Here is a 12,500-nt window from a genome sequence, read left to right as displayed (position 1 = left end):
GAAGCTTCATAACACACAAGGGGACGGGTGATAACCAGGAAAGCATGACATGGGACCTTTAAAAACTAACTAACAATCTACCAAAAAGCATGTTTTTCTTTCTAAAATATTCCCAATGCAATGCAGGTATGTAAGAGCAGGAGATATATCTGCCTTCTCTGCGGTGTAAAGAGTACATACAGTTTTATTCACACGAGGCCTTTGAGTGTTTTCATCCTCATCTTCATTCAATTTTAATTACGAATCTCACTCTTTTCGTTAATTAAGCCCCAAAGCTATGGAACAAAATACCTACAGACATCAGGGAAGCCTGCGCGGTGGAGATCTAAAAGAAAACATATCTGTATAATTTAGCTTTTTAGGAAGCTAACTCCTGCTCTCTGCTGCACTCCATCTGCAATCTACATTCACTTTGTATATGTCTATTCTATGGTTTGATTGTATGTCTTTTACTGTTAACTGGTAAATATATGATATCAATTGTCTGTGAGTATTTCAAGAGATGTCTACTGTGAAGCACTTTGAACTGCTATTCTTGTATGAAAGGTGCTTTAGAAATAAAGATTATTATTATTCTTATGAGGTACTCAACATTGCAATATCTTCCACACAGGCCATCTCTTCATCATGGGATAACACCTCAAATAATTGATTATTCAATGTTTCAACAGTCATTAAAAACAAACTAACAAGCTACCAAAAAGTATGTTTTTCTTTGAAGGTCCCATGTCATGCTTTTCTGGTTATTACCCGTCCCCTTGTGTGTTATGTAGGTTGTTCTGCTTGTAAACGGTCTGCAGAGTCACAAACCCTCAAAGTACACCCTGTAGCGAGTAAAACTCTAACACAGAAAAGACCTGTCTATGCTGCCCCAGAACGCCTCGTTGGACATTTCTCTTTTTCCATTGTTTGCTTCCTGGGTTCTGTGACGTGTGAACACCCAAATCAACAACAAATGACCGGATTGGCCCAAATGGACCAATCCGCGGAGCCCCTCACACGCCAGGATCCCTTGGCTAACTAACAGGGAGTCCCCATTGACTTGCATAGAGCTCCCTGAACGCTGGTAATAGACGAGTTGGGATCGTGGAGAAATGCTCTCCGCAGACCCATTCTCACAGCGTTATAAACCTTTTTCTTACTCAATATCAAGCCACACTTATTGTTTTTACTTCTGCTGTGAGTGTGTGTGTGTGCTCAGGATGAGTTTCGCTGTGTCTCGCTGTATCGCCGACCCGGAAACCTGTCCGCTCCTCGCAGCTGCGAGCAGGCAGCAGCGGCGAGCAGCAACGAGCCTCGCAACGAGCCTCGCAACGTCCCGACCAATCAGAGCACACTGGGCTCATAGGGAGGGGGGGGCAGGAGCTCCAATAAGCCGTGTAGGATAGAGAGTGAATACACATACTATACAGAGATGCTGTATGAGAAACCAATGTGAGTTTGGAACATTGCACAATATAAATCTATTCTAGTAGACCTCAACAATGGAATTATGATCAGTAGAAATGGCCATGACATGGGACCTTTAAGCAAAAATACCAAACAAATCATTGGTTCCTGCTTCTAAAAAGTGAACATTTCTTTACATGAACTTTTATGACCATTGGGTTGGGAAGTCAAATCACTGCATAATTATAATAAACTCAAAAAACAAGATCTTCTGAGTTATGATTTTAAAATGTTTCATTGTTATCTCGCATTGCAATACATAACAAAGATGTATTATGTGATATTAAGCTCAATTTCACACTGTAATATTTCCTATAATCTTTATGCATATTCTCTCGTGCACGGCTACACTGACCCAGTGTCCTGCACCGGTACATGATATCTCCACAGTTCCTCTGTAATGCACCTGTGTCCATGCCTGTTGCTGCCGTTTGAATTAGAAGCTGCTATACTGGCCGACTTCTCACACGCTGGATTAACGCCTGAATATCAGACGTTAAGGTTTTTCCCATCTTGTTCCTCCTGGTACTCTGGCACTGGATAAGTTGTTTCCTGACGACCAATCAGGTTGCAGCTTTCCCTTTCTATGATCCTAAAATATCCCCCCGCAGCAGAGCAACGCAGGTATAAAAAGAACGAGAGAGATATCTGCTTTCTCTGCAGTGTAATGGAAATAAATGGCACTCGGCTTGTTGAGTTTAAAGTGCAATTTTGTCAACAGAAAAATCAAATGTATAGCTATGTTTCTTCCACAAATCATGACCCATTTACTCCAGATAGTCGTGCTGTGAGCAGCTTAATGTAGGAACCATGTACCACCGTCATGATTTCTGCAAAGACACATTACTGTCGATTTTTTAAATGTCTTTTGGGGCAATTTGTGAACCACAAGTGAACCTGGTTGCATTATGTTGAATAAAAAGGATCAAATCTGCAACGCTTTGCAACTAAACAATCCACACTGATGACGAGCACTACAGGTAACAGGAGAGTGTGTATACTTATGTTGGGGTGAACTGACACTTTATTGTACATATTGTAATATACATGTCGTATAGTGAAGTACAATTTGCATATTTGTATTAAATATTTGCCAGATGTTTCCCCCAGATTTTAATTCTGTTTTAATTCTTCATTTCATTGCACACCCCTACTTTAACTTGTTATGTTTCTATAACAAATGTTGTATACATTGTTATTGAATATATGTATTTTCTTTTGATTCTGATTTAAATAAATAAGGAGAAATCTGAGGGTTGACACATCATAAAAGACAGCGACCTTCGACTAAAGCAAACAGCTGCTGCTCACAGCTCTGCTTTAAAAGTGTGATATCAGATCCATGTAGGTGAAATGCAACTGATCTCAGCTGCTAAAGGACATGCTTTGTCACACACACAATCACACACACAATCACACACACAATCACACACACACACACACACACACACACACACACACACACACACACACACACACACACAACACACACACACACACACACACACACACACACACACACACACACACACACACACACACACACACACACACACACACACACACACACACACACACACACACAGAGAAGGAAATGTGGCCTGTTCCCACTGATGGACAACAGAAGCTGTGGCAGAAGGATGGCATTAAAAACCAGCAGGGGATGTGGTGTGATGAAAATGTCAGACTGAAAGCAGCAGGCTATGTTCTGTAACATGTTTAATCAAATTACAGAGTGTGTGCATTGCTGACAGCAGTGTGTGTGTGTGTGTGTGTGTGTGTGTGTGTGTGTGTGTGTGTGTGTGTGTGTGTGTGTGTGTGTGTGTGTGTGTGTGTGTGTGTGTGTGTGTGTGTGTGTGTGTGTGTGTGTGTGTGTGTGTGTGTGTGTGTGTGTGTGTGTGTGTGTGTGTGTGTGTGTGTGTGTGTGTGTGTTCATGCATTGTATGTCTGTAAGGTATAAAAGTGGATTTGTGGGAGTCTTTCCAAGTGGATTCTGCGCCTAGATTTGCATTTACTTGCATTTGTGTTTCATGTCTGGAAGTTTTCAAGCACTCAGCAATCACAAGTAAACAAGGTAAACAAGTTGAAAGGGAAAACACAGTTTGCATTCACATCCCATCTCGTAAAATCTGATCTCGCTCTCTCTCCAGCTGACACATTCTCAGCACTTAAGAATTTAAGAGGGTACTTGCTACCAATTTCTCCGTAAAAGGCTTTTTTACAGGACATTCAGGGTACATTTATTTCACGACAAACCCAGCGAAGCGCACAGCGAGGAAGCCTGATGTCACTCAGAGGACTGTCTTCATGCTGCAAATCCAATGTGATGTGCTCAGAAACCCCTGCAGCAGCTTGTTGAAATCAGAGACTATTATTGCATTTAGGAGCTAAAGAAACATCTAGACTCCAGATTCTGTCCTCGTTCGTGACTCCGTTCCCCGATTTTTGAAATGTTTTGCATGTGTGTGTTCACAGCCTCCAGTGCTTATGCATCGGTTCTGCTTGGCCACCTGTTTGTGTGTTTGCATTAGTGTGTGTTTGTGCGTGCAACTCACCCAGCCAATACGATGAAGAAGTCCAAGCGGTTCCACGTGTCTCCGAGGTAACACTTCTTGCCAAAGATCCCCAGAGCCAACATCTTGATCACCATCTCGATGGCGAAGAACGCGAAGATGAAGTCGTCGAATTTCTGCGGAAAGAGAGAAACAAAACACAGGTTAGCATTATGAGGGAAAGTGAACACAAAGTCCCGCTAAGGACGATGCAGATATGACTGGTTTTAATGCAAAGTATTGGAGAAAATTGAACTCTTTATCTAGTGATAGTTAGAAATGAAAAGTCAGAGGATCGCTTGACTTGTTACTAGTGTTCATTGACTAAAACTATGGCGAAATATGTTCGTCACCGACCTTTTTTTCCATAAAACGAGACGGCACCGACGGCAGTAAACAATAACTGTAACGAAATCAACATGCAATATCGTTGACGAAAAGTGACGAGACGAAATATTATCAAAGATAACGTTACATCTCTGATAGTCAGTTTTTCTCCCAGCAGTTCCATTTCCGGTGCTGCGGCTGGGCAGCAGCTGTGTGTGTCTGTGCTGCGCGCGGCGGCACATTTGAATTACACCGGGCAGCGGCACACTGTGAACTGTCAGGAAGACTCGGGTCTAACGAACCTTATTAAACAGAAAGGAAAATGGCAACAACAGGGCCTGGGAGCAGTGGTCGCATTAACCGAATACCCCCCGTCAGCGCGAGTGAGTGACGAGTTGTGTACAGACCCGACAGGTAATAATGGATTATGACGGAAATGTTACGATCCTGTCCATCAAAATGACTGACAACGAAAAAGTCTAACGCCACCAGTGCCTGGGAGAAAGAAACGAGGCGATATTTGGGCCCATTTTCGCTACAATGAGGCAGAGAAAAAAAGTGAATGCATTGTTTTATCAGAAGGGAAGCAATGTGGCCATAACACAGCTAAAACACCACAAACCTGACCAGATACTCTCTGCAAAGCTGCATTCTTAATCATTCAACCTGTGGTTTTCATCAAATAAGGATAAGATATAATGTTATTGTGAAATAAATTTGACTAAAATGACAAATGATTGGTTTTGGCTAGACTAGACTAGTTTGACTGAAATGTTCTATTTAATCTGATGACTAAAAAAGACTCAAATGTCAACAGTTTTTTTCATTGACAAAAAGTAGACTCAAATAGTTAGTTTACTTTGACTAAAATAAGACTAAAATGCTCAGACTTTTAGTCGACTAAAACTTGACTAAATAAAAACAGGATGAATGTGACTAAATATGACTAAAACTAACAAGGACATTTGATAAAGGACTAAAACTAAATAAAAAAATAGCTGACAAAATGAACACTACTTGCTACCATTCATCCTGAGGGGAACATGAATGTATTTAACACACTTTATGGACATCTTTCCAACAGTTCTTTAAACAGTTCACCCAAAACCACCAATGCCAACCTCACTGTGGCTCTAATGGATCAGACAGTGGTTCATGAAAAATATTAGATGACATTATTTGGGAACAAAGACCCAATTTTGTCCAGATAGTGGTTTATTTCAGATTATTGGAGCGTGTTTTCAGGATCACAGGCTTTCTGATTATCATGAGATTGGTTTGTAATGTTTCCCGAACTATTTTTGAAAAGTATTCTCTGCTTGTGTCTTGTCTGGTTTCACTTCCTGTCTTACATCTACCAGACTTTGAATAATACATTGATACAAAACTAGGAACGTGGCGCTAATGACTGTAACATGATTAATAGCGTCAACACATCACAGTATTTTCTGAGTTCTGTGTCTTTTCTAAAGCTTTCTTTCTGATTCAACATGTTTGAAATGTTGAATGAAGCAGATTTGAACCCCTTTTTCGCAACCAAGGAAATCGCCCATTATTATCAGCCATTTCAAGTGCATCAGTCAAGCTCTAATACCAGTCACATTTGACTTTCAAAAAGATCCCACTGGGAACCTTTGACAGTAAAGTGATTCTTTATTCATTCCTGCAGAGAGGAATCCTCTTTTCTCTTTGCCCTGTCGTCAAGAGGCTCACTGGGGGAGTGGGGGGTTTAAAAGAAAAGAATAAAGAAGATAACCTTGATGCATCTGAAAGGATTTAGTGTGTTGCTCAAGGTAGGGCTGTGAAATTAATCGTATTTTAATCTCGATTACGATTTTGGCTTGCAACGATTATGAAAACAATGTAATCGAAATAAAACGATTACTATTTTTATTAAAAAAAAAAAAAAAAATGTAATTTTTAATTTTTTTTTATTGGTTTTTCAGTTGAATTATACTTAAAGTTCAGGGTAATCAACTGTTAAAAACATACTGTTCAAATTTTTTTTTCAATATATGGATGTTTTCAAAGTAAATGGATAATCGTTTTTAATAATCGTGATATCAATTATTGACCAAAATAATCGTGATTATGATTTTTGCCATAATCGCACAGCCCTAGCTCAAGGACTCTTCAGCATAAATGATGCAACATGACGGCCCTAAAGATGGCTTTGCACCCACCGTGATGCAACCTTGAACCGTTAACAGGAAGTCAAGTGACAAATGCCCCCCCCAGAATTAGATGTAATAACCTGGAACAAGGCGCTCATTGCACTGATCAGTATTCCTGAAGTCATTACTGTCTGTCTGGCTGTCTGGCTTCAGCTCCATCTTTTCTAATCATTATCCGACCGGACTGAAGGGCGAGAAGAACGAGGACAGGATGGACTCATTTCTTTCAAATATGAAAATCAATAAAAAATGTATTTTCAAAAAAGGTACAAGAGATGATGAGGGGAAGGAATGCAGCTCAACGTGAAAAAAAACTAAACAAAGTGAAATAGAAATATTCTGGAAGGAGATCAAGGCGCAGGACACCCACTGAAATATGAGTCATCCAAACAGAGAGATGTATAAATATATCAACCCCTGCTTCCTCGCCGCTCTAAAGTTAATATGTAGAGGTTCACACGGGAATGTGTGTGTGTGTGTGTGTGTGTGTGTGTGTGTGTGTGTGTGTGTGTGTGTGTGTGTGTGTGTGTGTGTGTGTGGTGTGTGTGTGGTGTGTGTGTGTGTGTGTGTGTGTGTGTGTGTGTGTGTGTGTGGTGTGTTTGTGTGTGTGTGTGTGTGTGTGGGCACATCCGCCCCGTCTTTAAAGAACATTCCTGTCTGGAAATCCCAACAGATGTTACGCAACATTTGGGATTGCACTGTTGTTTCCAGGAGTCAGTCAGACAGTCTGTTTCTGCCTCGGGTCTTTCCCAAATACTGACCGAACATCAGTCCAGATGTTTGACATACTGTGCAACAACTCCAGAGGCAGAGCACATTGTTCAGTGAGGCATAGTCAACACCACCGAAAACAAAATGTTGTTTAAAGGGGCGCTATTCTACTCATTTTCAGGTGTATAAGCATGCAGTGTCTCTACTTTAAAGAGTCCTCTCCTGCTGATGTTCAGCTGTATATCAGTATGTAGTGTCTCTACTTTAAAGAGTCCTCTCCTGCTGATGTTCAGGTGTATATCAGCATGTAGTGTCTCTACTTTAAAGAGTCCTCTCCTGCTGATGTTCAGCTGTATATCAGTATGTAGTGTCTCTACTTTAAAGAGTCCTCTCCTGCTGATGTTCAGGTGTATATCAGTATGTAGTGTCTCTACTTTAAAGAGTCCTCTCCTGCTGATGTTCAGGTGTATATCAGTATGTAGTGTCTCTACTTTAAAGAGTCCTCTCCTGTTGATGTTCAGGTGTATATCAGTATGTAGTGTCTCTACTTTAAAGAGTCCTCTACTGCTGATGTTCAGGTGTATATCAGTATGTAGTGTCTCTACTTTAAAGAGTCCTCTCCTGTTGATGTTCAGGTGTATATCAGTATGTAGTGTCTCTACTTTAAAGAGTCCTCTACTGCTGATGTTCAGGTGTATATCAGTATGTAGTGTCTCTACTTTAAAGAGTACTCTCCTGCTGATGTTCCATGCACTAGAACCACACATAATAAGAACAATAGGGCCTCTTTAAGCTAAATACAATCTAAATGTTCTGTCTTCTAGAAGTAACTTTTCTCTGCCAAAGGACACAGAGGTGACAGGTATTGGCTTGAGTTGCTATCAGGTGATGATCAATACGTGTTGATTGATCCTCACCTGATATTTCTTCCAATTTGGAAACCCCAGAGCAGAGCTAACCTTGACCTTGAGAGTGTGTGTGACAGACATGTGCTACCTACATAAAAAGAGGGTCAAACACACAGGAGGTGGTGTAGGACTAAGCCCTAAAACCCGGAAATGTGGTACAGTTTTTGCACTTCCTGTCCACTCGTCTGGAAGTCAATCGTTTTCTGAATGTGCTGGTAAACATGTAAGTATCATAAAAGTTAGTTTGCCACAGAAAATCTAAATCCAATGGAGAAATCATGTTGGGTTTTTGTGGATTGAACCAGAAAGAGGCTAACTTTCAGTTTAACCTACAACATAAGTCATCACGTTAAGACTATTTTCACAATGTCAAATAGAAAAATGTATGGCCATGTTAAGTAAAAATGACTCTCCTCTTAAACTCCATCCTTCTGTCTCTTCTTCTTTTTGTGATAATGACAGAACCATGTCCTCTCGTCTCTTCTGGGAAGTAATTACTCATTTATTTAGCATTAGCTAAAGCCTGCATAAGACTCAGGGTGATGGTGACACTATCTTAACACACACACACACACACACACACACACACACACACACACACACACACAAAACACATGCATGAACGTGCAAACTATAACACATACAACATGGGACTAAGCCATCAGGGACTCCTTATATATTGACATTCAACTAATGTCTCCAAGCTCGACCTTCCATAAGGTTTTCGCTAAACATATGCAAACACACTCGACGCACAGCTGGGATTAAAATGCGTTGGACTTCCCGCCCTGAGGCTTTCCCGGTCTTTGCAATCAGGAAATTGATTCCCCGAAACGTGTATCACACACCAGTGGAGCGTGAAGCGTGTTGCATGTTGCTGATGAACATGGATTGGAATGAATATACCAACGTACAGCGGAGAAAAAACAACTAACAATTACAGACTAAAGGTTCCTTATACATTTTTACAGTAACACTCACTGCTGTCACTGTACGTCTCCACACACACACACACCCACACCCACACCCACACCCACACCCACACCCACACCCACACCCACACACACACACACACACGCGGCTCACTTCACACACACTTCCTAATTTATCCTCGCCGCTGCACTCTCTCCTATTGAATAGACTCACAGAGGGACATCTCCCTGGGTTATTTTTAGCAACCCTTTTGGAAAATCCCCAAAAGAATAATAACCTGTTTCTCTTTTGGGGGGTTCCCTTCCTGTAGTGTGTTATATAGGATTTTGTGAATGGTCTGCAAAGGCTAAAATCCCAAAGTTACAGAACATAGTGACATCACTATGGCAGTGGCAAGGCAACCAATCAGAGCAGACTGGGCTCTGGTTTCAGACAGAGGGTGAAATAGGTGTTGCAGCACAGGCAGTATGAGAATTGTTGATTGTGTAGTAAAATATAGTTAATGTACTGAATCGCCTCCAATGGATTCCTTTGTTTACTTCAGGAACATAGTGACATCAATATGGGACACTCGCGCTTCTATTGGCTAGCGCTCCAACACATTGTACGTGATAGGCTAAGGGGCGGGACATCTCTAAGTGATTGACCAATCACAACAGAGCCGGCCAGCTAACCAATCAGAGCAGACTGGGCTCTGGTTTCAGACAGAGGGTGAAAAGAGGTGCTGCAGCACAGGCAGTATGAGAAAAAATAAAGAGCTTTTTGAACATTAAAGCATGGAGACATGTCCCAGGAGAGACACTACATACAATCATGAAACCTGAAAATGAGCAGAATAGGGCCCCTTTAATTATAATATCATCCCGCCTTTTCCTGGTTGAGACAAGCCTCACGAAATTGGCTTTTATCCACCTAGAAAGTGTGAAATAAGCCAAGAAAATGACAACTGGTGAGGAGTCAATGCAACCAAAAACTCTTTGAAACAGTGATGGGTGAATCTGCAAAAACCCACCAATTTCAGACAATGAAAAGTGATGGTGGAGCATTAATCTTTGCCACATCGAAAGCCTGTTTCTATTCAGTTTTTTGCATGCGATGCTACTGATATCATATTTATTAATGCTGGGGTTGTGCCCTGCATCTCTTTTAAAAGATCATTTGTCAATGAAGCCGTGTTGGCAGTACTGTAAAGTATTTTGATTTTGTGTAGGTGGCAGATAAGGCTGCTCATCCGTCTACATTTATTCCAAACAAACTGCTGCTGCCAGAAATGGAAAAGCCTCACTTCCTGTGCACCAGACGAACCCTATAAAGACTCTCCAGACGCTCATGTTTATAACACAGTGTGTGCACGTACAGTAAGAGCTATACATCATAAACTGTCAGTACGGGACTAGTAACAGCAACAGTAGAAGTTATATGAAAACTATAGGCACAGGACTACCAACTATGAAGTATCTACGATGTAACAAACTGGCAAAAAAAAATGAAATTGCATATATCCAATTAGATGTTGCAACTATACAGAGCTTTAGCAATACTGTACGTAATTATGGTCATGCTAATAAAGCTATTGAATTGAAATGGAAGATTTTTACTGGAACCAAATGGTCAAAACTGAAACATTTGAAAATACAAGTCCACATTTTATGCTTTGTCCATTCAGGGATTTGAACCAGCGACCCTCTGGTTCCCAATCCAAGTCCCTACAGACTGCTAATGCTGCTATAATAATGTTATAGGACATTATTCACATTATTCAAAGCAGACATTTTGACTTGTCATAGCAGGAAAAGCCCAACAAAATGGTGTAGTGATGACAGATTTAAGTAGTGGACCCTGGAGGCAGCATCTCCCTGGTTCACTCCAGAAAAATACAATGGGATTTCTCCATTTGGATTTTGGATTATTTGCAGAAAATAATCGCAACTTTTATGATACTTAGACGTTTTGTTCAGCAGGATAATCCCCAGATATTAACACAACTTTATGAAGTAAAAAGCTAATGTCGGGCTAAAAAGGAACTACAGCACGATCACATGACTTCACGTCACCACCGCTAAGCTAAAGGAAGCTAATGTTGGGCTATAAAGGAACTACAGCACGGTCACATGACTTCACGTCACCACCGCTAAGCTAAAGGAGGCTAATGTTGGGCTATAAAGGAACTACAGCACGGTCACATGACTTCACGTCACCACCGCTAAGCTAAAGGCGGCTAATGTTGGGCTATAAAGGAACTACAGCACGGTCACATGACTTCACGTCACCACCGCTAAGCTAAAGGCGGCTAATGTTGGGCGTGATGACGTTTAGTCGTCTCATTTAGACACTTGTTAGCAACCTCTGTTTTTAAATCCACCAGTGGGGTTTTTACTGACATATTTGATGTCTTACAATTCAAATCTCTTCAGTTTGTGTTAACCACAGACCTTATTTCAGACTAACAACCAAAAACACATTCAGTAAACCATTGAGTTCCAGACCAGGGCACAGGAGGTGCTACATTTATGACAACTTTCCGGGTTTTAGGACTCACTCCCACCACTTGCTTTTTGGTAAAAAAAAAAACGTGTCTTATCATAATATAATGAAGAAGTGTTATAGACTGGGATACACACTTATGTCTCTGGCCCTCAGCCTCTCTTATCTCTCCCTCCTCTCTGCAGTAACAGCTGGACGGGATTCCTGCTGGATGTCAGCTACTCTCTCATCTTTATCTCCCTCTTATCTTTCCCCCCGGGAAAGAGCATCACTCTGTTGGAAGTGATGATGGAACTTTCTACATGCTTATGCACCACTTTTCATACTTGTGTATGTGTTCATGATAAGACTGGATGTGACACCTGATGATATATTAAAGAGGCCCTATCATGCTTTTTGGGGTTTTACCTTCCCTAGTGTGTTCTATAGGTTTTAGTGCATGTAAACGGTCTGCAAAGACTCAAATCCCTGTGTTTCCTCAGTTTCTCTCATCTCTAAGCAGTTGACCAATCACTATATACTAAAATGCACCTGAAATTGAGCCAAATATGTCCTCTTTAAAACAGAAAAACAGTATAAAGAATGGGTTTCAGATTGTGACAGATTCATTTTTAATCCAGTGATATTATATTCTGTATATCTATTTATTATTCATGTTCTAATCATGAAATAATGTTGTTTTGTTTTGCGATATTTTAAAAAGTATGCTTGCCTCTGTATTTAATATTTGAGTCTACTCTTGAATTGTCTTTATCTGCACTTTCCTGCTGTAACACTGAATATATCAAAGAACAAGAAGAAGAATGATTCAGGCTAATTATTGATTATTGTGTGTGATAATGTTAATTCTCACATTGCCTACGAGCGGGTGTAAAACGTGTCCACCATCAGCAGCTTTAATGTGTGCTATCAATGCATCACAGCCGCTCTCATCACCTCCTCTGTGTTTTCTGAGTGCTCTT

The 12,500-nt window shown here is 40.8% G+C and overlaps 1 protein-coding gene across 1 annotated transcript in view; it reads right to left on the bottom strand.

Moving 5' to 3' along the window:
* The window catches only part of cacna1g (calcium channel, voltage-dependent, T type, alpha 1G subunit), a 192,505-nt gene that overhangs the window by 173,582 nt on the left and 6,423 nt on the right, over positions 1 to 12,500 (bottom strand). Inside the window, exon 2 of the mRNA XM_034132787.1 lies at positions 4,005 to 4,138. Coding sequence (XP_033988678.1) covers positions 4,005 to 4,138 — 134 coding nt within the window. The remainder of the gene's footprint in view (positions 1 to 4,004; positions 4,139 to 12,500) is intronic.

The sequence above is a fragment of the Trematomus bernacchii genome, unplaced genomic scaffold (assembly GCF_902827165.1).
Source record: "Trematomus bernacchii unplaced genomic scaffold, fTreBer1.1, whole genome shotgun sequence".
In the NCBI taxonomy this organism is placed as follows: Eukaryota; Metazoa; Chordata; class Actinopteri; order Perciformes; family Nototheniidae; genus Trematomus; species Trematomus bernacchii.
This window is presented reverse-complemented; position numbering and strand designations above follow the sequence as displayed.